At 40.9% G+C, this 25,925-nt stretch overlaps 1 protein-coding gene across 1 annotated transcript; it reads left to right on the top strand.

Annotated features, from left to right (window-relative positions):
• Nucleotides 1–548: 548 nt before the first annotated feature.
• Nucleotides 549–19,321, top strand: VGLL1 (vestigial like family member 1). The gene is made up of 4 exons (XM_077285283.1): nt 549–707; nt 9,563–9,796; nt 13,345–13,755; nt 16,983–19,321. Exons 2-4 carry the CDS (start codon nt 9,583–9,585, stop codon nt 17,054–17,056), a joined length of 699 nt encoding a protein of 232 aa, XP_077141398.1. The 5' UTR covers nt 549–707; nt 9,563–9,582; the 3' UTR covers nt 17,057–19,321.
• Nucleotides 19,322–25,925: the final 6,604 nt, after the last annotated feature.

Genomic DNA, 25,925 nt, shown 5'->3' with positions numbered 1-25,925 from the left:
TCCCTCCAAATACAAGGAATCAGGTGACCTATTTTCAACCGATTCTTGTGTCCACCAAAAATCCTTGGGTTCAGGCTATATTTATCTACTGTGTACAGAGACCATAATACGTGACTCAATGTAACATTTATTATTTTTTTATTCTTTTGTGTTGATACAAAGAAAATATTCCCTCAGTTTACACACCCTCATCATGTAGTTTATATATTTTCCCAGATAACATCATGAAGCTTTGTTAATTTGCTTCATTTATGGGATTCCTGGAGGGTGCAGACAGTCACCACAAGCTCTACAGATATCCTCCAGTCACCGACATGTGCGGGCCAGGTGGTGACCTTCGCTTACACCGGACACTCTTCCTACTTTACAATCTTTGTATTGTTTTTTACAAAAGATCCTTGCAGTTAAAGCTGCTTGCTTATTGTTCACTACAGCAGAAACCCAGCAGAACCCATGTTCCTTGTTCCTGGTTTTCAAGTTTGGGTGCATTTTATACATTCCTTGTCACAGGGTTGGAAACGCCTTTAACACCAGAAAGGAAGATCAGAGCGGAGCTGTCAGGCCAGACATTGCTGCTCTTGCTGCTGGGAGGATCGCAGCTCACCTGTGTGCTCTGAGGACACCGAGCCAAGACTGGAGTATCACAAGTAGGACCATGCACAAGAGTTTTACATGGGAGCAAAATTAATCTCTACATATCTGATAAGGTAAAGAATGCAACATGGGGGCAAAGCTGTCCTAACTTGTCAATGTATAAGACGACACATGTGGATTGCTTGTGATCTGTATGTGTTGTATGTGACCTATGTCCTAAGCTGCCCAACTATTTCAAAAGATCCTACAAAGATCGGATTTTTTTTGCACCTATTGGAATTACATTCTAATACGGTATTCTTCCTATTAATATATTTGTTTTGCATGTTTCAGCTCTTAACTGGAATTTAGCTGATCCTATTCATTGCTCACTGCCCAACTTTAGGGCCAGTTATGAATACAGACCTTCATGGGATATGCCAGACATATATAGTAGATATGGGTCCTGTCAATGGAAGAGTACTCGACCCACAGTGTATGGTTGTTGGAAGGGAAGTGGTCAAAATTTTCATAGCTATGAATGAGAATTTCAACCCCCACTCCACTAACAGCAACACATCAGAGCCCTGTTCTTGAGATAGTTGCAGACCCCATTGGCAGGGTCCTCCTTAGGATATGTCGTAAATGCATCAGATGGGAGTGCCCCTTTAATTTTGACTTTTATGCTTCTACACCATACAGGGACTTGTGATCTTTACTCTATGGTGGCACAGCATAGTAAAGAGGAGCCATAGGCACTCCGCGGGGTACTGCATCCCAGAGATACTACATGCTTGTAGGGAAGAATACCTCCAAAATTTTACTTTTTTTTCTTTTGGATTCCAAAATCCAATGAATACAGACCTTAACAGGATATGTCAGTCATGCATAGTAGATGTGGGTCCTGCCAATGGGGGAGAACTGGGCCCACAGCGCCTGGCTGTCGGTAGGGAGGTGGTCAGAATTACCATATCCATGATTGAGAATTTCAACCACCTCTCCACTGACAGCATCATTTCAGGACCCCATTCTCAAGATAGTATCAGTTCCAGGTTTTTTTTCTTTTGGATTCCCAAGTCCAACAGAAGAACTTTTTCGTATGACTTAATAAGAAATTGCTAAATGATTATGCATGTAATTTATGTGTCATTTGTACATAGCTGTAATATGGTTGTGTGCATCTTTTGTTGGAAATAAACCCTTATTTATCCAGCATAAATGTATCGTCAGTCAACGAGGCTTTTAACGTCACTTTATATCACATTTTAAGCATGTTCTATAGCTGTCAGTATTAATATAGTGTTTGACTTCAATGAAGCATGAATGTGCCAGACTTTATTTTGCTTCTTCCATATTCCATCTGTATTTATAGCTGTGGAAAAAAAAGAGACAGCTAAAACACTTTAAAATGACACAATCAACGCGTAAAAAGATGGAGAGAAAAACTAGGAAAAAAAAAGCTGAACAAAATAATCCACATTCTGGGTATCTCCAACTCCACCTGATCATTTGTCTATAAAATGCAAAACGTAAAAAACAATGGAGATTTTAGGGGATTTTCATCACGCTTTCTTTAGCCGCCCAATTCACATAATATGAACTAGATCACTAATATTTTGCCCTGGCCTTTGAAGAATCAAAAATTACATTTGAAATTGAGGATTTGGTAATCGTATCTGGATTCCGTGGCAAATAAATTATAAATGTGTGGTGATAAATTAATAAAAATAATAACTGTATCTTAAATATTAATAACTTTGATGAAACTATAGTAATAAAGCATACAAAATATACCAAGGAATTAAATAACTGGCAATTTACTAATAAGGAGTTATTACCCAGTTTAGCAGCAGGGAAATCCTGTACTAATTACTGTGTTTTTCAGACTATAAGATGCACCGGACCATAAGATGCATTCCAACTTTTAAGAAGGAAATTGGGGGAAAAAAATGAATGCATCAAATGGGGGTTCATCTTGCAGTCCTGAATTCAGCATACCCTGGGGGATCAGCAGTGCTGGTGGAGCGGAGTCACAGGGGTGTTTGGTGGTCCGGTGATGATATGACCCAGGTTCGGCAGTGCTCGGTGGTGCGCGTGCTCTGCCGACATTTTGAGAAAGCCTGGAGCCCCCGCACATCTACTGCTGCGATGTGGTGGTCATCCAAAAGCTGGTGCTGCAGGTTCAGGGTTCTCGGTGGTGCGGTGGCTCCGCCGACATTTTGTGAAAGCCCGGAGCCACTGCACATCAATTGCATCGATGCCGTGGCCTCCGGGAAAATGGCCGCTGTAGGCGACATATGCGCACATTGAGATCTCAGCAATGAGATCTCATCTCCCAAGATTGTTCCTGAGATCTCAATCTGCGCATGCGCCGCCTCCTGCAGCCATTTTCCCGGGGGTCACAGCATCGAAGCAATGGAAGTGTGGGTGCTTCGGGCTTTCACAAAATGTCGCTGGAGCCCCGGCACCACCAAGCACCGCCGAACCTGCCGCATCGGGCTGGTAGTGAGATCATCACCCTGAAGCGTTATACCACCGGAAGAATCTTCCAACTCCTGCTGCCACCTCGCTAATTGTTAGTACGGTTCATTCTGACTATAAGACGCACTCCCGTTTTCCCCAAAAAAATTTTGGGAAAAAAGTGCATCTTATAGTCCAAAAAATACGGTAGGATCTTCAATTTTCCGGCTTTTCAATGTAGAAGGTAAAGATTGAAGTCTGTGCCATGCACAGAGTGTAAATTGGAGCCTAATCGTTGATGATATAGAGGCCAGCCTTACATTAATTTTCCATAATTATAGTGATAGGAGGACTAGCTTTTTTGCAGTATGAGTTGTAATATTCATTTTATTTCGCGTTTAATAAGCAAGCGTTGACTTGTTAACTTCATTCTGTAGGTCAGTACGGTTACAATACAAAATCTATATAGTTGCTTTTTTATATCTTACTGGTTTTAAAAAAACTCTGAACTTTGTAAAAGGTTTATTTTACCATTTTTTGAAAAATATATATTTTTTTCTTTTTCCATTAATAGAACTGAATACGTTTTTGTTTTTGCATGTTGTGGTGTAGTTTTTATTGGCATTGGTACTATTTTGGAGGAACATTTGACATTTTGATCATTTTTTATTGCATTTTTGGAAGGTTAGGTGCTTTGCGGTTGATTCCGGCAGGCAGGAGACGATTTGCAGAGCATCTGTTCAGCAGCCTCAAACTACTCACATGGCTGCTGTACTAAGGTCCTGCAAATTCATTCACACATCTCTATATCCAATGCATAAATATTGTAATATCTGGTCAAAGTAATGAACTGGACTAGAGTTCATAGGAGTACAAAGATGGCGGTGACAGATGCCATGGTTATACAACAAAACCCGTTATTGCGTCTTGGGGAGGTCGTCGATGTAGCCATGGACAATGACATTTACCCTGCGGTTCCTGACCAGGCACATTTTCTGTTTTTTCATACATCTGGTTTTAACAGTTATAAAAAAAAATCTCAATCGGATATTCAAGTAATTCTTGGACCTTTGTTACTCGAAACAAAGGCTTTCATTTATTGCCACTGTCATATTCTCGTTTTTTTTTCTCTAATATCAGGCAATCGGTAAACAAATAATTGGAAACAAATGTCTGCTTTTCCAATTTTTCTTAGTGAAAACACATTTAGAAATTTGTTCCCCATTCTGTAACAAATATTTGTTATAAATCAGACAGGTTTTTGTATGGGGGCGACAGTGATTTGGATTGACAGTGGAATATTTAAAAAAAAATATATTTTTTTTTTAAGTTATTTTAATTTTTTACTTTTCATTTATTTTACACAGTTTGCCCCCTCATAAGGTCATACAAGACTTTGAGAGGACATTTATATGATGAAATTATTTTTATTTTCATCTTATGTCCCTTGTAACTTTGGCTTCTATATTAGCCCCAGTTACAAGGGAAATGCAGAGCAAGCCTGTCTGGGTCTCCCATAACCCGGCAGCTACTGCTCCCTCACTATACACAGTGATCACCTGGCCACTGTGTATGGAGAAGGAAGAGCCTTCAGAAATTCCTATTCCTGTGAACACAGTGCTTTTTTAGCACTGTGTATACAGTGATGGAGAAGGCACAGATGGTAATAAACCATTTCTGTCTTCTCTATAATGAGTCGATTTACACAAGACAATGTGCGGCCAAAAGATCTCTTCACACAACGAACAAGAGTTTTACTAGTTTGTTGAGTGATCGGCAACCTTTTTAGACTGCATGATTGAATGAATGTAAATGCCCCTTTACAGGTTACTAAACGACTGCCGATCCACAAATAAGTAGTTGGCCGGCTGTTGTTTATTGCCCGCCAGGTCGGCTTATGAAAATGGACTTTAAGACTTTAAAAACTGCAGCCAATGCCGAATGTACTATCTTAGTTTATCAAAAGTCGCCGGTCATATTTGACTATATTCAGATTTGCGAGACTTTCATTCAGGTGGAAGCAGACACAATGTTCTCAGAGGTGTTAGATATGGAATCACTGCCTCGGTAGATGAAAAGATTAGAAGGTATTTACTGGAAGAACTCGCCCACAACGGGTTTTGTAACTCCTATTGTCTGCTTGTTAGTTTAACCTCTGTGTGCTTCAAGTATTTAGACTTCAAACTTACTTTTCGTCTTGTCGCGTGATTTCTGTTACCGATTTGTACTGTTTACAAGGAAGAAAACTGTATTATGCTGGCAACATTGAGAGATATACAGGTTACTATGAAACTTTATCTGAGTCGGTCTTTGCCGATCTGTCTTTTCCAACACGCCAATTATTTGTCTGATATGATTGCTGCTTATTAGTGATGATCGAACATGCTCAGATAAGGTCTTATTCGACCATGCTCAGGTGCTAACCAAGTGTCTTCGGCGTGCTCGAAAAATATGTTAGAGTCCCTATGGATGCATCTCTCGGCGCTGTTCAACAGCTGCAACACATGCAAGGATCTCCTGCTTGTTAGGCAATCCCTGCATGTGTTGCGGCTGTTGAACAGCTACGAGACATGCAGTTGCGGGGGCTCAAGCATATCATTCAAGCACGAAGACACTTGGTTAGCAGCACCTGAGCATGGTCAGGTAACGCTTTATCTGAGCATGATAGCTCATCACTACTGCTTATACCTATATCAGCTCTATCATCGAGCAATGCGTACAACTGAAGTAATTAGCTGACTGCCATGTTCTAATATTTTATAGTTAATTATTATTATTATCTTCGTGTGGAAATAATAAACTTCATGACTAATACAACATGGTATGCATTAATCAGAAAGGAATTTCTCACCTAGAAAAGTATTCTCATTATTACCAATGACAAGGCCTTGGTGTATCGCTGTCTATGCATGCACCTGCTGGAGAAAGCAAAGTAAAATGGTTCTACAGATAAGTAATGGAGCACAGGTCAAGGATGTGCACCTCTATAGAGTCTCATTCTTGAGATCCAGAACCCAATTCTCAAGATTGTTGTGGGACTCCAGGACTCCAGCGTGGCAAGGCTGCAGTGTTAACCACTGAGCCACTGTGCTGCTCTGTGTAAATATGAGTGTTTTTCACGCTGAATTGTTCTCCCTGGAAGGTGAGCTGATTACCCTTTTTCCTTTCTTGCTGTTTTTTTTACTAGAGCTGCCATGTTTTTTGAATCCTAACAAATCCACTAGTTGCAAATTTTCCAAAAAATTGCAGAACTGGACAGTTGTAGTAATATGATATGTCAGCTCCTTCAATAAAAAGCCAATGGTGCCTTTTTTTTGGGCTAGACCTGGCATGTAACTCCATCTAACTATGTGCAAAAAGTGCAGTGTAAAATCCTAAGGAACTTTTCAATAATTACTTTGAACAATTTGCTTTTTTCATAGTCTCTAAGAACTAGAAGACGGGACGGGAATGCAAAAACAAACAAACAAAGAAACGAATAACAAAGAACCAATAGATAGTAACTTTTTATCAGTGTTATATAAAGCAGGCGATGGATGTAATGCTAATTGTTGACTAGTTGGTTACCCTTTAAAATCCTTAATGATTAGGTCTATGGTACTGAAACCATGGGATTTGTGTCTCTGATGGAGGAGGAACGGTTCATCTGTGTGGTTGCCGATGAAGCACTTCCATAATAAAAGTTAGTCACCGACCAGATGGGCAACCATGGACGTGGAATATCATTCTTGGAGCAGAAATCTTTCCCTGTGTTCTTCTCTGACAGCCAGTGTCGTGATCCAGCCTTGGTTGGTTTCGTGCATATCTTCATGTCTTTGGCCACTTTTAACCATTTGTAAAATTATGTTGTGCAACTGGTGATTACGTTGAGTAGAAATACTGCTGCCTGGATACAGAACAGTAGCGCTTATGCTTTTACATCACACGTCTCTCCCTGGGGAATCCAATGTGATAGCTGTTCCTGGGCCCCACTCAGTCTATTATATTGGCTATACTTGTGGAATCTTATTACACTTCATGTCATTAATACCGCTATCTATGTGATCATTCATGGTTGTATTATAACAATCATTTTAACATGTAAATAGTAGTGCTGACACCGTGCTAAGTATATCACAAGCAATCAGACGATCGCAGCTTCAAGTCTCCTAAGGGGACTATTAAATACAGTAAAAAGTGAGAAAATGTTTTTCAAAAAATATGAAAAAACCCCCAAAAAACACAAAAGTTCAAATCACCCCCCTTTTGCACCATTAAAATAAAATTATTAAACAAAAACCCAAAACACATATTTGGTATCACTGCGTTCATAAAAGTCTGATCTACCAAAATATAAAGTCAATTAATCTGATGGGTAAACGACATGCGGTAACTAGAAAAAAAATCAACCCGCCAAAATGAAATTTTTCATTGTCCAATAAAATACAATAAGAGGTGATCAAAATATTACATCTACCCCAAAAGGATATCGGTAAAAATGTCAGCTCAGGCCATAAGAAATTAGCCCTTATCCGGTCCCATATCTCGAAAATTGAAAACATTACGGGTCTCAGAAAAAACAAAAACAACAAAATATTTTTTTTACAAATGTTTGATTTTTTTTCACAACTTAAATGAAAAAAAAAAACTATACATGTTTGGTATCTGCACACTCATACTGACCTGGAGAATCATATTGCCAGGTCAGTTTTACCATATAATGAACATGGGAACATGGTAAATAAAATACCCCAAAAACAATTGTGGAATTGCACTTTTTTTTGCAATTTCAACACAATTGGAAATTTGTTTCCCAATTTCCATTACAATATATGATAGAATGTATGGTGTCATTAAAAAGTACAAGTTGTCCCTCAAAAACAAGCCATCATATGGCTATGTGGATGGAAAGAAAAAGTATGGCTCTTGGAAGACGGGAAAGAAAAAACAAAAACGGAAAAACTTACAATCACAATGTCCTAAATGGGTTAAATCCATTTCCTGACATCAGAAGTTGATTGTCCCTTCTTTATTTTAATTTACTCTGACTAGGACGGGAGTTTGTGGGAACGATTTTTTCCGTTTCTCATTCCTCCTCCTCCTGTGATACGTTTTACATTATGGTCAGCAACACATTCCTTGTTAACACTAATAAATGTTCCGCCCACCTACAATAATTTTTTATGCCCATATAAAAGATGCTAACAAAAAGTAAAAAACACGTTTCATGGCTGGACAGATTTACTCTAGGCAATAATCGGGAACGAACACTTGTATAAATGTTGCTGACATTTCCCGTAATGGAAAATGAGAGCCATTTATTTTATCATTGGGTCACTTTTTTCTTGTTTCTCTCCTAGTGAAACACCTCGTCAATATTTTGGTCTGGATAATTATCTGAATCCAAAATGGGGATTTTGTGCTTAGTTTCCTACATTTTATAAAGAAACTGCAATGCTGTGATATGCATTAAAGGATAGGAATATCTTCGAGAGCAATTTTTTTACTTAAATTCATGTTTTTGGCTTAAACTATATTTGAAATAGGATTTTGTTGACTATTGTGTTCCTAAAGGCTCTTTTTTTTCTCCCTACCCATTGCTAGCTGTATAATGAGCTAACTGAGAATACGTTGGCAAATTAGGAGTCTTGGAGCTTCAGATAAGGTTTTTCAATAGTACCGATGCATTTCGGCACCGGACAGGCGTCTCTCTCAGAAACAAGAGACCAAAACTGATGTTGTATTAGTCTCATCAAACCCATTGAATTTATCTCTGCTGATTTATGACAATTGACCACAGATCACATCGAAGTTAATGGAACCCAATTGCAAAAAAATATACGTATGTTTAACCCAAAATTTTTGTATTTAAGTGTAAAAAAAAATCACCAAAGGTGGTCATATTCTTTTCAGGAATAAAAAGAAGTTTATAAACTGAAACTTTTTAGTTTTATTGGTGATCATAAGTCCGAGAACCAAAAGGCCCAAGAAAGTAGTAGTGCAGCTCACCACTAGACCACAATAATGGTCCTGATGGCTCCTGTATACAATGGTCAGTGCCGATGTGTTGGTGTTAAATCTCACATTTGCTGTAAAATAAGAATTTCTAGTAATTATACAGGCATGGATTTCTATTTAAAAATCCACAAACATATGGAATTATATTCTTCTTTTGTTCCGTACAGGTGCCATTCATCTTAGATAGCTATCACTGCCTCCATAGACGTGAATGTTCCGTGGGAGAATCACTGTCAGTCCCAGCTAGCAGAGACCAGCTAGCAGCAGCATATCTCCTAGGAGAACAAAAGGAACGGTTGTTTATATTCAACACGCCCAAACCCTCTTTCTATCAGGAGGTCCCCGAGCACATTTGACATTTATCTGGTTCTACTAAAATTGTTGGGTTTGGTCAACTTTTTTGTTTGGAGCATTTAGAGTTTCATGGGTAGTTCTGTAGGACTAACCTTGGAAAGTTCACATCATGTGTTGAATAATGCATTAATTGATCATGTTTTGTACAGAATACTGACTTTCTATTTTTGGTACCTAGGCATTGACCAGCTGCACGACATGGAGGATCTGAGGAAGAGCCCAGGTGAATATAGGGCCAAAGACCAACCCGTGAAGACAACAGAGATGGGCTCTCGTTGCGTGGTTTTTACTTATTACCAGGGGGACATTAACAGTGTTGTAGATGAGCACTTTTCTAGAGCATTAAGGAATACAAAGGACCCTCAGGATTTAAGCACAAAAAGCAGAAATGAGGACTTTCTACAGAAGAACAGTGAGTATTGTTGGGTACATGGATACAAGTAATATTTGGCAAGAGGAAAGGGCATGTTGGTTCAAAGTGTAGGCTACATAAGAACACTGACATCCTAATTCAGTTGTGGAAACAGACATAAGAGGCCCCTGTGCAAGGACAATATATGGCCCCTTTAGGGTATGTGCACACATTGCGGATTTGTCTGTGTATTTTTCTGCACAGAATCCGCATCTACCTTTCAATAGCTCATGATAATGTACAATTCCACCTGCTTTGGAGTTGGTAGAGGGTCCCTTGCCTATTGGGCCCATGTGCGGCTGCACAGGTTACACCAAAGATATATCCTCGCCTGTCCTGGTTGGCCCTAGTATGTGTTTATTTCACTGGTACTAGTAATAATTATAGCGGTTTCCTGGGAATATAACTGTATAGCTGGCTGTATAGCACAGTCGGCACCTGCTATGTGTGAACCAGGCTCAGCTCCATACACCTGCTCCCATTCCTGATGGATATATATGAATATATTAAGAGGTTAATGAGTATCTTCTAAACAAACATTTGCAATTGATAATATTATGTATCTAAATTTTGCACCAAATGTCACAACAAAATCCAAAAGTAACACGTGCAAATTTCAATGTGGACTTTGCTACAAATTTTTTGGATTGTTTCACAGCGTAATTTTTACAATATTTTCACACAGACCTTATTTTCTTTAGACAACTTATCTCCAACTGCCCGACTAGAGCAATGTAGAGTAAAAGAAAACTGCAGGATACTTTTGTTACATACACATGTACTGTAATTGCTGTATTGTAATTTCAGATAGATAATTTGCTGGCAAATACATGACTGCACACTGTCAGGATGCTCTAGTGCCGTGAGTGGGTGGTCATGTGACTCCATGTATGCGATTTGCACAATTCTGGAACATTTCGACTAGAAGTGTCCAACCTCTTTCAATTCACTTGTATTATGTGAGGCCACACACGTCTAGTGGGCATGTGACTGCATGTATGCAAATCACGTACTTGCGGTCATGGACCCACCTGCTCCCGCCTACATAGAAACCTGACAGCATGTACTGTACATGATGTGAAGATTCATGAGTCTGCAATCATGTAGAGTGACTGCGGACTTCATCCCAAAGCCTGGACAACCCTTTTAAAGCCTGGGAAAAAATAATTCTCTTGTAGCTTACAGATTATGGAAAAATGTAAACCTTTTCAATATACACGTTTAAAATTTCAATTACATAATGTTAGGAAACCTGTTTAAGGTACATTCCCATAGAATGTATTTATTGCAGACCTCCTGATATGTAATGCTGCGGGTAGATCGCACATTTCACCCTATGCATTGCAAAGGGTGAAATTCAAACTAACATTAGAAGCAGAATTTAAGATGCTGATGATCTCAAACACCATGAACATATTCCTCAAGCGAATATGCTGTGGAAAATCTAATGCATTTTTGCAATGTGGGAACACATGCTTAAAGGGAATCTGTCAGTAGTATTTCACACCACAAACTATTTATATGTGAAGGTGGCTTGTTCCAAGACAAATTCAGCAATACCTTTACATGGCCAGTCAATTCCTCTGTTACTGAGAAATCAGCATTTGAATTGATAAGCCAATGGGGCTAAAAATCTGAAACTTCTCTCACTCCAGCTCTATTCCCCATCCAATTCCATTTCCTGCTGCTTGACTGACAGCCTCTATACTGTGTGACTTCAGGCAAACGAGCCATAAGTCAAGCAGGAGGAGGTGGTGCTGGTCGGGGAATAAAGCAGGAGTGATCAAATTAGTTCTTGGTAGAAGAAGCATTAATGTCAACTTCTCTCCTGGTCTACAGTAGTGAAGAAGGTAATTGTCACGGGGTCCTTCTCCGGTACCACACAATCAACAGAGCCAGCGAAGAGTGAACAATCCCAAGACCTTTATTTAGGCAAAAATACGAAAGGTTCATATATACGATCCACCACACAAAGGATAAAATAGTCCAGAACACGAATGCAGCTCAGTAACAGGAGAAAAGTCCAACAATCCAGCAGACAGAGCATAGCATAGCATATACTCTTCTTTCTCTCTGAGATGCTGTGAACACATCATCATTCCACACAGGGCTGATCTGTGTCTCTCCTCACTTATATTTTAAAAAGTCCCCCTCATCATTCACAGGTCAGAAGGGGGAAGGTCACAGGGGCTCATTGTTTCAACAAGCTAGTTCAATATGTGATTAGCATATTAGCAAACAGGATTATTCACTAACCCTGTGAGAAGACAACAATACAGTACTGTGGGAGATGATATCAGATGGCAGCAACAGCCATTCATCAATTAGCAAAAACTCCTTCTACAAGAGAACATCATGAAAATAAGTAAAATAGAAATATACACAAAAATGATACCCACATTGCATATCACACCATCACAGTAATATTTGCTGTCCCGTGGTTTCCATCTTTCTTGTATTCTGAATGTGATGCTTGCTGCCCTGAGCTGATCATACAAATCAGCGACCAGCAGGGGCCGACAAGTCTGCGAGTGGCTGTGACTGGACAGCTGGCAAGTTTTCTGTATGATCAGGCAGAGCTGTTAATAAGTAGACAGTCTGTGCAATCATCAAGAGAATCTATGGAGTTTGGTTAATTACGATCCACACTAAAGGGCTGATATTCTTTGTGGTTGCACCCCTCGTCTGCTCCTACAAACAGCCTTGATCCTTTATAGGAGGGTTGATTTTTTTGGGGGCACTGGATTACCATTCTGGAGTAAAGTAATCTTGTAGATAACATATTGTAATATCACAATTACATGTGCAGCACTGTACACAGTAAAAGATACCTTTATGTTTTTGGTGTGCCAGGCATTTGTGAACATATGAAAAAGTAAAAACTATTTGGTAGGAGGCCAAAGTTGCTCCATCAACCCCATAATCGTGAATGGCCAAATCTTGGATTCCAATACAAACCCCCATACAATGCTCAGTGGAGAGTAGTGTACGTGTGTGTTCCAAGCCTTAGGCTGGTTTCACATTTGTGGTTACCGGATCTGCGGACGGCTGCGGACTTCCTCCGTGAAGCCCCGCCCTCGGCCGCACCTCCGCCGCTAGCTCCGCCTACTTCTGCATGCGGCCCGCATGCTGCCTGCGTACCTATCTTTAACATTAGGTACGCAGGTCGTGCGGCTGTATGCGGATGATGCCGCATGCGTCATTTTGACAATGCGGCGACCAGCGTAGGACGCAGCATGTAGCTTTTTTTTTATCCGCACTGTCAAAACGACGCATGCGGCATCATCCGCATACAGCTGCACGACCTGCGTACCTAATGTTAAAGATAGGTACGCAGGCAGCATGCGGGCCGCATGCAGAAGTAGGCGGAGCTAGCGGCGGAGGTGCGGCTGAGGGCGGGGCTTCACGAAGGAAGTCCACAGCCGTCCACAGATCAGGTAACCGCAAATGTGAAACCAGCCTTAGAGTAAACTAAATTTGACATTTTTGGAGGATAACATTGCTTCAAAGAAAAATCTAATATATCATTCTTATTATCATTCTTCTAGCAAATACCATGATGATGGATGAATTCAGCTGGCCAAAACCTTACCAAGCCAGCCCATCTGTTCGGATGACATCTCCTGTGCTATCGACTCTTACCTCTCCACCGGAGCATTACTCATCAGCCGTTTACCAGCAGCATCAACAGCACCAAAGTCAGCCTTCAGATTTATGGCATTTCCACCACTTTGGACCTCCAAGCCATGTTAATTCTGTGTATCATCACCCCTCCGTCTCAGAGTATCAAATGGTACCAGGTCCTGATGGAAAATGTAGTTCATTTCTCAATCTCCTACAACCAGATAGATATTCGGGCCCCTTACAGGAGTCAATTTCAAAGCCAGATCACCTCACATCAGCAGCTGCGGGGTCTTCCATACCCGAAAACCTCAATCAGAGAACAAACTCACAGACAGGTAATAACGCAGATATATCGGTGATATCAGACAAATCAACATAAAAAACCCAAACAAATATTTACACAAACTCAGAGATAAATCTACTGAACACCAAACTTTGTAAATACTTTGCTATACTTATTATGTACTGAATTTGTGTTACATTCTCCATTGTCTCATTGTTTTGGAAAATACCCTATTTCCCAGCTGTAGATTGTTTTAAAGCAAAGTTTGTTTTTATGCATCCAGAAAAAGGGATTTTTAAAAATGTGCAAACCCTTTTAAATAAGAGGGCTTTTTAAATGTACATAGTTTTTTACATTTTTATGCAGATGATAAGAGCCATCTCTTTATTGTGAGAGAGTGGGCAAGATAATTCCAGTTCTATCATACTATTAGAGGTCTAGAGGAAATATAAAAGTTTGTCTAAATCTTCCATGATGCTCCCTTGTCTCTGGGGTAGGGGGCTGCACTGCATCACTTCTTGGAGATTAATATTCTATGACTTTTCTCTGTCGATTGACTCCCATTCATTTCAAGTGCCATAATTTAAAATGCAGCTTCTGTTCTGTCTGCACTTATAAAACAAAAAGGAAATGTGTATCTCAAAAAAAAAAGCAACAAAAAAGTTTTTAAGAATAAACAATGAAAAGTTCAGGCATGACGGACTGGGGCTGAAATTCAGCCCTGGCATTTGAAATCACACAGGTCCATGGTGTCCCTGTCCCCAAGCAGCAGATGGGATATATTACTACCAGTGGCGGACACTGCCAGCTTTGGGCCCCTGTGCAAGAAATGTGTCTGGGCCCCCCTCCCTGCCCAGCATCATACCTCCCAAGTTTTGAAGAAGGGAAAGAGGGGGAAAAGTGTGCGGCTGGCCACACCCATTCATAACTAGTCACACCCATATCCACGTCCCAACCACATCCATTTAGCACTGCTGATCACACTGTTTTATAAAGAATAATTATAAACAAAAAAATATGGCCACAGTGCTCCATACTGTATATTGGCTGCACATGATGCTCCATACTGTATAATGACCACACATGATGATTCATACTGTATATTGACCGCACATGATGCTCCATGCTGTATAATGACCGCACATGATGCTCCATACTGTATAATGACCGCACATGATGCCCCATACTGTATAATGGCCACACATGATGCTCCATACTGTATAATGACTGCACATGATGCTCCATACTGTATAATGACTGCACATGATGCTCCATGCTGTATAATGACCGCACATGATGCTCCATACTGTATAATGACCGCACATGATGCTCCATACTGTATAATGACCGCACATGATGCCCCATACTGTATAATGGCCACACATGATGCTCCTTACTGTATAATGACCACACATGATGCTCCATACTGTATAATGACCGCACATGATGCTCCATACTGTATAATGACCGCACATGATGCTCCATACTGTATAATGACCACACATGATGCTCCATACTGTATAATGACCGCACATGATGCTCCATAGTGTTTAAAAGTTTAAAATGGGGCCCCAAATGCTAGCATATTGCACATCATACAGAAGCATTTCGGTTGTATTTACCTGCGCTGATCTCAGGCCGCTAAACGAGTGTGATCGACAATACTGAAGTCATGGACGCTTATTTCCCTGCCTCTTTCCACCATCTGAGAAAGAATGAAGGGGACAGAACAATCACTATTAGATCACTACAGATCACCATACAGCATCATGTTATTAGCAGCATATCTACAGTTTACACCGGTGATGTGCTGCTGAGAACAAGGATTTTTATTCCAGCATAAACAATCCAATCACCCAATGAATACGCAGCATTTTGCTTGTTTAGTATAATACACCCCATAGTCCTCCATATAGTATTATACACTTCCCATAGTCCTCCATATAGTATACAGCACTGACCACAGTAGTGTACAGCACAGGCCACAGTAGTGTACAGCACAGGCCACAGTAGTGTACAGCACAGGCCACAGTAGTGTACAGCACAGGCCACAGTAGTGTACAGCAGAGACCACAGTAACAGCAGAGGGCTCAGTAGTATACAGCACTGCCCACAGTAGTATAAAGCAGAGCCCACAGTAGTATAAAGCAGAGCCCACAGTAACAGCACAGGACTCAGTAGTATACAGCAGAACCCACAATAGTATACAGCATGCTCATTCCCCCTTCCCTCCCCTCTCCTCCCCTCCTGAGAATGGCCCCACAGTCCAGTAAAAAAAAAAAAACACAAGCTCCTCACCTCTCCCCGAGCCCGCGCTGCTTCCTTCCTGCTCCTGTGTCAGTGGCTGCCGCTGCTCTGCCTGGGACACAGTGAGTGCGCGCGCACCCGCTGTGTCAGAGGCAGAGCGGGGAATGATGGGAGAGGGGGCGTCGTCAGGTGATGCTCTCTCCTCCATCATTGCATTGAACTGTACCGGCAGACGCCGGTATAGTTCAATGCGGCGGGGGAGTCGGCGCTGGCGGCAGGCGGGCCCCCCTGCCTCATAGGGGCCCCATAGCGGCTGTGTGACTTGCCGCTAGCTGGGGGCCCCTGGGGGAGTGGGGGCTCCAGGCAGCTGCCAGGTCTGCCTTCCCCTAATGCCGGCCCTGCCTGCAAGGGCCCCCCTCCACCTCCGGGCCCCGGTGCGGCTGCACCGGTTGAACCGGCGGTAGGTCCGCCCCTGATTACTACTAATATTACCCTGGATGGAGGAAAGCAAGATTTACTACAAGACCAATATTTCTAATGCTACTCGTGGCCTGCTGGGGTAAGGGAAGGAGTCAGCAACTTTCTGCTCCATCACAACTCTTAACAGTATGGATGTCTTGAGAACACAGATTCTGTTAACAGTATAGCAGTCAAGGTGGCCCACGACCAGACAGGCCCTTCTGGCATTTGCCAGAATTGCCAGATGGCCAATCTGGCCCTGGAATGTTAAAAAAACCCCCAAGACAATAGCGTAGATTAAATGAGGCTAAATTCTTACTTCGATGGTACAAAAAAAAGTTTACATTCCCTACACTACTTATGATATGTTTTAGACACTTCTTGCTACTCTTTGGACAAGTGAGCAAAATTTTGCCAAAAATGTTGTTTACCAAGAGGGAACATAACTTACCAGGCAACAAGTAGTTGACATTTTTATATGACAAAAAGTTTGCCCGAATTTGCTATGATCTCTCACCCTTCCCCGAAATTCTTATTCTTGTGATTGAATATTTTTTCCATTATTTTTTTTAGGTCTTCATCCACAGGATAGAAGAAAAGAATATTTTCATGGACAAGAAAGAAGGAAGGATTTATACTTTTATTAGTTGTTATTTTCGTTACTTTGTTACGAATGCAGCATTTTTGGTTATGTGTCTTATTATTAATATATGCAAAGGACTTTTGTGCTAATTAAAAAATCCCTCAAAGATTATAGAGTTATATATTTGTACATATGTTTTCCATGAAGAAATCAAATTGCTTCCACGTTGAAGAAGTGCTTTGTTCATTGCTGGTGGTTAATTTATTATCAAGATAACATGGCCACTAGGGCACATTGAGCATTGAAGTTTACGGGTAAAATTTAGTTTCCGGGCTATGCTTCTGAGTTGGGACAGGTCAGGGATCCCTGGGATAGGAACAAGACAGAAGTGTTCAATATCACTAATAGGCAAAAATAGCCTTTTCACAGAGGAAGAGGTCTCGAATACTAGAGTGACCTTTTGGGGTGGCAATCCTAAAAGCCAGTATCGATCTTCTAACAAGCCTTGCCACATGACTTAGGATAAGAAGACAAACATGACCCTCCATTTGCAGACTTGTGTTTCAGGATGCTTGCCCTTCATCAGTGCATAGCAAACTTGTGTTTCGGGATTTTCGCCCTTCATCAGTGCAGAGCAGGAGATCTGGTTTGGCTGGGTGAGAAATACTAAGGTAGGGAGTGAGTTACTCATCCTTTGCAGGGTAAACAATTTGGCACTTCCATGTATTACTAATTGTACAACTGGCAACGTGAGGAATATACAATCTTGGATTCAATATTTTATTACAAGTGTCTATTAAAATACTGTAAAATATACAATTCTAACTGGATAGCTAAATAAAGCATTAGGAACAATTAAGTTCCGTATGTGGTAGAAAGAAGAAATCAGCCCGAAAAAGTGAATTTTTATTACACCTTGATAAAGCTTGATCTTTGTAAATATTGTATCTTTATCTTCTCTTTTGTATTATATTTTCAAACTGTTTTTAGCTTAAAGGAATTGTCCACCTTTGAGGACTTTTTAACATAAATGCATGTAATTTGGGCTAAAAATAATTTTTGCAATTGTGTTTCATTACAAATTTTTGCAGCGCTTAGAATTTATAGGGTCTTTTTTCCCCTGTAAATGTAACTTTTATGAGGTTTGTGTGGCCATAAGCAGATCAGAAAAAAACAGATGAAAACTCCTCATCAGACTGTCATAGCAGGCTGACTGATGGATTCTCAGTTAACTCATCCTGCAGCCAACAAAAGACAGCACATGGGCTATAGAAGACAAATGGTATGCAATTTTTAATGACACCCAATTCCAAAAATTATTTTAAGACCATAATACATGCAATTAAAGGGAACCTGTCACCCCCAAAATCGAGGGTGAGCTAAACCCACCAGGATCAGGGGCATATCTACAGGATTCTGTAATGCTGTAGATAAGCCCCTGATGTTTCCTAAAAGATAAGAAAAAGAGGTTAGATTATACTCACCCAGGGGCGGTCCCGGTCCGGTCCGATGGGTGTCGTGGTCAGGTCCGGCGCCTCCTATCTTCATCAGTAGACATCCTCTTCTGGTCTTCACGCTGCGGCTCCGGCGCAGGCGTACTTATCTGTCCTGTTGAGGGCAGAGCAAAGTACTGCAGTGCGCAGGTGCCGAGCCTCTCTGACCTTTCCCGGTGCCTGCGCACTGCAGTACTTTCCTCTGCCGATAAGTACGCCTGCGCCAGAGCCGCAGCGTGAAGACCAGAAGAGGACGTTATCCCATGAAGATGGGAGGCCCTGGACCACGACACCCATTGGATCGGACCGCCCGCCCAGGTGGGTATAATCTAACCTCTTTTTCTCATCTTTTAGGATACATCAGGGGCTTATCTACAGCATTACAGAATGCTGTAGATAAGCCCCTGATGCCGGTGGGCTTAGCTCACCCTCGATTTTGGGGGTGACAGGTTCCCTTTAAGTAAAGAAAAATAAATGTCCTGAAAAGTGGATGACCCCTTTAATAATATACTGTATCTTGTGGACCATGGGACACACCAGATGACACCTCAGCATTTACAGTAATGTGTCCTTCCTGGAACTTTTCCTTATCACAGCCGTAACATTTGGATCTCCTTACTTGTAAACCAAACATACATCACGTGGAACTTGATGGAAATGTACAACTGGTACATTGGAATTATGGCTCGTCAACTGGTTGTGACCACTTTGTTTCACACACAAACATTGAATTTTTTTTGTTCAGCTACAATGGGAAAATAATACAGTATTGTCTTCCGCTTGTAATATATTTCCATGAAAAAAAATAACACATGTAATAAACATTTTAAAAACAATTGTGAAATTATTTTTCATTTTTACATATGAGAAAAGCTAAATAAATCTCTATTGTATCTATCCATGAATTCTTCACATACATTCGCATACTAATGTTTATTGGATCATTCCTCTGTCAGGGTCTCAAGGTTGGGATGATTGAATGATTGGGCGATTTACATAAAGTAACCCAGTCACAAGGATATTATTAGGTTATTTTTCATTTTTTCATTCACTTTCCAAACTCTTTTATTGATCTAAACCTCCGCTCAATACGGACATAGGAGTCCGGTAGGCGGTCTCTCTCAATTATCGACAGTCTTACGTGTATGCATTTGCAAACCCTCATATGGCTATGTCAATGAAGAAATGGTATAGTTCTCGGGAAAAAAAGGGGGAGAGATATTAAATGTTATTTGACTTGCCTACTGGACTCCTAAGGTTTCCCCCCATTTTTTAGTACATTATATAGAAAAATTCAAAACAACTTGTCCTGGAAAAAAACAAGCCCTTTTTTGGTTATGTTGATGTAAAAATTAAAAATCCTATAGTTCTTAGAAGAAGCGGAGATAGGCATTAGTCACTTATAGGACCGCCTACTGGACTCCTAAGTTCAGAAAGAAAAAAGTAGATGAATTAGAGTTATTTCTCATTCTGTTCCACTTTTTCTGCAGTATAGCATGATGACTGCACAATGGACTGCATTTTTAATGTGACATATTCCCTTTAACCCATTGGCGACATGCTCTGTACAATTCCGGCAGATGTGCACACTGCTTGTATGGATCGGGCTCAAGAGCTGTGCAGGTGATGGCAGTGTTACACACCCGACACCTAAGAGTTACAGTTTAATCTCTTAAATGACACTGTCAATCATGATAGCAGCAACTAAAAGCGCCATCAGTCCCCTGTGCAATGGATAGCAAGGTGTCAATGGGCTGCCATTACAGTCACGGGTCATCTGAAAGCTGGGCTGCAATAGAGACTGTCAAGTTTACAATACATTGCAATAGTATAGTATTGCAGTGTATTGTACAGGTAATTAGGTGATCACAGGTTCAAGACCCCTAAGGGGACTACTTAAAAATGTTACAAAAAAAGTTAAAAATGTAAAAAAAAATTATGGAGGTTTCGGAGGTGGGATGCTGCAGGGTGATGCTGCGAGTCCCTTCTCAGGCTGGAAGAAGGGGGTGTTCAGTGGTGCTCAGCGGTACTCACATGATTTCAATGCGGTGGACTCTGGGAAAATGGCCAATATCCTGGAGTCCACCACATTGAAACCATGGAAGTGTGGGGGCTCTAGGCTTTCAAAAAATGTCGGTGGAGAACCTGCACACCGCCAAGCAGCATTGAACCTCCCTCCTACCAACCTGGATCTCACATCATCACTCCTCCGAACATCCCTTCCTCCCAGTCCAGAACCCGCAGCATAGCCTGTAGTATTGTCTGACTACTGCCACTGCCGCCTCTGGTAAGCCACATTTGGACTATAAGACGCACACCCATTTTCCCCAAAATTTAGGGGAAAAATGTGACTTCTAGTCAGAGAAATATGGTAGCCAAATAAACAAACAAAAATTGTTGTCACCATAATTGTACTGATCCATAAAACAAACTACTTTTTTTTTTATTCCACTTGGAATTTTTTGCACATTATTTCATACGAAAACATATTAAACTGAATGTCGTCAGTCAAAACTACAACTTGTCTCACAATAAAAGTCCTCATACAGCTGTATTGACAAAAAAAATAGAAAAATTATGGATTTTGGAAGGCGAGGAGGAAAAAAGTAAAAAAAAAAATTAAAACCAGATGTGTCTGCAAGGGGAATAAAAAAATCATGCAACTTGAATCAGTTTGAATTAATCACTCTCCTCGCTGTGTGTTTTTTCTTTTTTCCTTGCGTCTCTCCCAACAAAAGGTCCTATGCATTTAGCAATATGTGACACCCAAGGCTCCTGGTTGTCACAGTGGCATTGCTTTCCTCACGGGGAGAGTGATGTCACTCTGAAGCGAGGAAGGATCTTCTTTGTCAGGTAAACACAAGCATGCAACATGTTCACACTCTAGGCCACAAGGGGGAGCTCTGATCCAGCTTGTGGGTGGCTCCCCTATATATATTCTGATTTGGGGGGAAAGTCAGTTAGTTCCTGTCAGAGAGACAGAGGAGAAGGGAGTAGAGGGGCCGTGCAGCCACGAGAAGTGATGCAGCTCCTAGAAAGAGAGAAAGAGAAAGCCAAACGGATTGTAGAGGGCATGTAGGAGAAGCGGAGCACAGGAGAGTGAGAGCTGGGGAGAATAGCTGTGATTGGGCTACCTCCCTACAGAGCGCAGACACCGGTAGCCAGAAGACCGAGGTTGTGAGGGACTCCACGGCTCACAGCAAAAACCGGCAGGACAGCTGGATTACAAGTCACCTGTCCACCCTGACACCTGGAGACACAGTGGCGCATAGAGCCTGGGCCGTGATAGAGACCCTGTAAAAAGGCTTGAGCCACCTGTCATACGGGTTAGTGTCCTACCTACAAGGAGGACAGAGAGAACAGTCTGTGAGAGGCCTAGGGCAGCAAGGCACTACACCACAGTGCTAGAGGGAAGGCTTCTAACTCCACCTGGTAAAGGCGACTACCAACTCTCTTCCAAGCCAGCCGGATCCTCCCTGTACCTGTGATCCGGTACCCTACACTGTGGCTGCCTGAATTCATCAGTAAACCAGGTAAAGAGACTGCAAATCTGTGTCCTCCGTTTCTTGCTACACCACCCACCATCTTTATCTATACACCGGGAGCACTAAAGACCCATCTTCACCTGTGGGAAGCCATACCATCACTGCTGCCATAACATCTCCCTGAGGACCTCTTTAAGCAGCGTCGGTCACCCTGACCGAATTCCACAGGTGGCGTCACGAACACAAACTTTATTCAAACCCGTTTAAAGACATTCCCTTTTAATTGGGCGCCCAGGGCAACGGACCGGGTCGCCGCCACCGTGACATCCCTTTTACATACCGGACCCGGTACCGAGTACCCCTATGCCCTGGTGGGCGTTCCAAATACATGTTTGATAAATAATAATAATTTAAAAAACAAACAAATCGCAATTATCCTTCCAGTAAGGGAATGGGCCATACTATTATATCGGCTAGTCATGTATGGACAAGTCTGTGCATACATCACAGCTGAGTTTCAGAAGACAAATCTTTATCTGACTGTCTTTTGTGTTGTAGGATTTTTTCCATTACTATAATTTGCCTTTGAGTAATGTATTTTGCACATACATCAATTTTCATAAAAATACTCTATATTAAAGTTGACATTTTATTTTTGTAGAAAATCCCTACAATGCTCTTGAAGTTCTTATTTTGGAGTCTCTATGAAGACTGTGAAGCCCACCATGGAACTTCAAGGGAAGCTACTAGCAGTAGCTACCAATACATACTACAGGCTGCCCTACTTCTTCCTGGTACAATAGAAGAGATAATAGTATAAATTATATATTTTTGGATGAAACCTTTTAGTTTCTTTAGAGTGAAGAACAAACGTTTAAATGATTGCAATGTTAAGCCATATGGAAGAATTTATACTTATCAGACCATATAGAAAACATTTTCCACAAAGTATCCAGTAGTCCTTTATTTGCAAACTTGCCAATGTAGATGGTCTTATGCTTCAAAAAGCTAAAATTATATTGTCATTTTTATGGTATTTATTTAACCTGGGGTTTGCAAGTGTGGAGGGGTCTCAGGAGCTTTTATCAGGTTACAATAAATAAAAAAAAAATACAAAACAAACATATCTGGTATAAAATATTTAAAAAAAAATCTGATTAAAATGTAAAAGTAATTAATTTGCATGGTAAATTCGGTAAGGAGAAAAGAAAGTGAAACACCAGAAACACCTCAGTAAAATAATCCAATAAAAAGCATTGTATGTTCCCCAAATGGTGTCAATTAAAAACATCAAAAACTCAGCTCAAGTCAGAACGATAAAAAAAATTAAGGCTGCCGTCACACTAGCAGTATTTGGTCAGTTTTTTACATCAGTATGTGTAAGCCAAAACCAGGAGTGGAACAATTAGAGGAAAAGTATAACAGAAACATATGCACCACTTCTGTATTTATCACCCACTCCTGGTTTTGGCTTACAAATACTGATGGAAAATACTGACCAAATACTGCTAGTGTGACGGCAGCCTAAGGCTACTTTCACACTAGCGTCATGCACTGCACGTCGCAATGCGTAGTTTTGGAGAAAAAACGCATCCTGCAAAAGTGCTTGCAGGATGCGTTTTTTCTCCATAGACTTTTATTAGCGACGCAGTGCGACGCATTGCCACACGTCGCAACCGTCGTTCGACGGTTGCGTCATGTTGCGTCGGACCGTCGCCACCAAAAAACGTTACATGTAACGTTTTTTGGTGCGTCGTCTGCAGCATTTCCGACCGCGCATGTGCAGCCGGAACAAAGCCCCCGCCTCCCCGCACCTCACAATGGGGCAGCGGATGCGCTGAAAAACAGCATCCGTTGCCCCCGTTGTGTGGCGCTTTCACAGCTAGCGTCGGTGCGCCGCAACATCGCATAGCGACGTGCAGTGCACGACGCTAATGTGAAAGTAGCCTAAGGGTTTCAGAAAGTAGTTTGACAAAGATCGCAGTTGTAATAGAAATGAGCCGCTTTTTTCCCTTGTGTTTGAGAGCCGTTCAGAAGCATTTATACTTTTTAATAAGGACTAAATACATTTTGAAAGTGTTATCCTAAGGAGCTGGAACATTCCAAGTTTTTTTCATTGCTGATCACGTCTCATCAGGACAGAGTTCTAAGCACCTGCCAGGGTCGATCATGAACTGGTTTTGCTTTTTCCCTGTTCGTAGAAAATGCTGCCAATTTTTTTTTCGTATAAGGTTCTGATTTTTTTAATTTACTAAATGATAAAAAAATTACTCTATTAGTATTGCTATATTCAAATTGACCTGAAGAATTTTATTGCCAGGTTTTTTATATCATACATTGAATGTTGTAAAAACAAATCCCCCAAAAAACGTGGTTATTCTGTAGAGAGACTCCCTTAACAGGTTAAAAAGACCATTCAAGGCACATAGGCTGCCATTGTTTCCGACAGCGCGAGTCTTGTTTGGGCTACGTTAAGACATCAGTGTTTTGTTTGGTCCGTGGGACACTTTTTATTAATTATCAATGGTTTATCAGTTATTTTTCACAAAGATAAAAAAACAAACAAAATTGCTTCTCCTTCTCATTATGTTAATCACGGACAGCACCCTGACTGTAATCTGACGCCCACCGTGTGCTGTCAGTGATTGTTACCGACCCACAGACTTATACGGGTCATATTAATCACTGACCCAGATCAGAAACAGACATGACTCTGTGATATGAACAGCTCCAATAGCCTACATTTATGTATCTGGGAAAAACACAGAACACGTACGTGACTCACGGACATCTGAATGAAGCCTTTCACAGGATAATGGGCTGACGAGCACAAAGCATCATTTTACCCCATCTATTTGCTCATTTTTTAGGTGATCATCGGCCTTTTTAGACTGCACAATTACCATGAACCAAGCTTCCCTAGGAACGTTCATTCACAATAATCTTGCAGTGTCAATGGATTTCTCAGGCCGGGGTCACACGACCATTTTTCTATCATCTGAGAAAATCAATCCAATTATGCTAACCACACTCTGATCAGAGTTTGTGTGTGATTCGATTTACTTGCAGACATACATTAATAATAGCTTGATAAAGTCTGACTGATGACATTTCTTTTTCTTGTACTGATAGATACTAAACCCTAAAAAGAAGAAGCATGTTCTGTATCTATAACTTGATCATGTCTAAATGTGATGTTCTACAGTATCTAAATAAAATTGCCTTTCACTTGGTTCCCAAATGGTTTTTATAGTCATGTTCTTTTTTTTTTATATAATAGCTTTTTTTTTTAATGACAATGGGCACAATGTTTTTTTGCTGGATTATTTGATTGTTCATGCATATTCTACTGCATTGATTTACTTTGTTAATCCTTGCAAACATGGCCAGAAAAGTAATAATGCCACTAGATAAATATATCTTTGCATGTGCAGAATTTGATTTGCCCGATACCAAAATATCCTCCGGTGGGTCAAAACTCTACAATAATGAGCCTCAAATGTTAAGCAGGAAATAACTTCATTTGGAGCTGACTGGAGCCACTTATTTTAGGTAATTCACATTGATCGATGTTATATCATGTGGGCAGACTGCAGTTATAACAAACATAATGGTGAAATTAAAAGATTTTTAAAAGGTTTAGGCGAAAAGTCAACCTTAGGACTCATTCAAATGAGCATCTAATATGGATATGTGCTGTCTGAATAAAAATCGAACAGGACACTGACCAATCTAACTCAGTAGGACCGTTCAGATGACCCAGTGTCAGTGTGAAAAAATCATTGCACGCTCTATTTTCTTCCTTATTTTGGATGAAACAAGTCTATGTGTGGGCAAAGAAAATCATGGCATAACTTGAAACTTGTGTGCCCCAATACAAAGGTTCCAATTATTGCAAGTCTTTAATAATCATGGTCTTTTCATATGGGCCAAAGGGACCTTTTGGCCCCCCCTA

The sequence above is a fragment of the Ranitomeya variabilis genome, chromosome 2, assembly GCF_051348905.1.
Source record: "Ranitomeya variabilis isolate aRanVar5 chromosome 2, aRanVar5.hap1, whole genome shotgun sequence".
Classification (NCBI taxonomy): domain Eukaryota; kingdom Metazoa; phylum Chordata; class Amphibia; order Anura; family Dendrobatidae; genus Ranitomeya; species Ranitomeya variabilis.
The sequence above is the reverse complement of the archived record's forward strand: the minus strand, read 5'-3'. Positions and strand labels throughout refer to the sequence as shown.

Coding starts and splice junctions, on each gene's coding strand:
- VGLL1 (XM_077285283.1), top strand. CDS start 9,583: ATGGAGGATCTGAGGAAGAGCCCAGGTGAATATAGGGCCAAAGACCAA. Junction 9,797..13,344: donor GGACTTTCTACAGAAGAACA/GTGAGTATTGTT, acceptor TCATTCTTCTAG/CAAATACCATGATGATGGAT. Junction 13,756..16,982: donor GAGAACAAACTCACAGACAG/GTAATAACGCAG, acceptor TATTTTTTTTAG/GTCTTCATCCACAGGATAGA.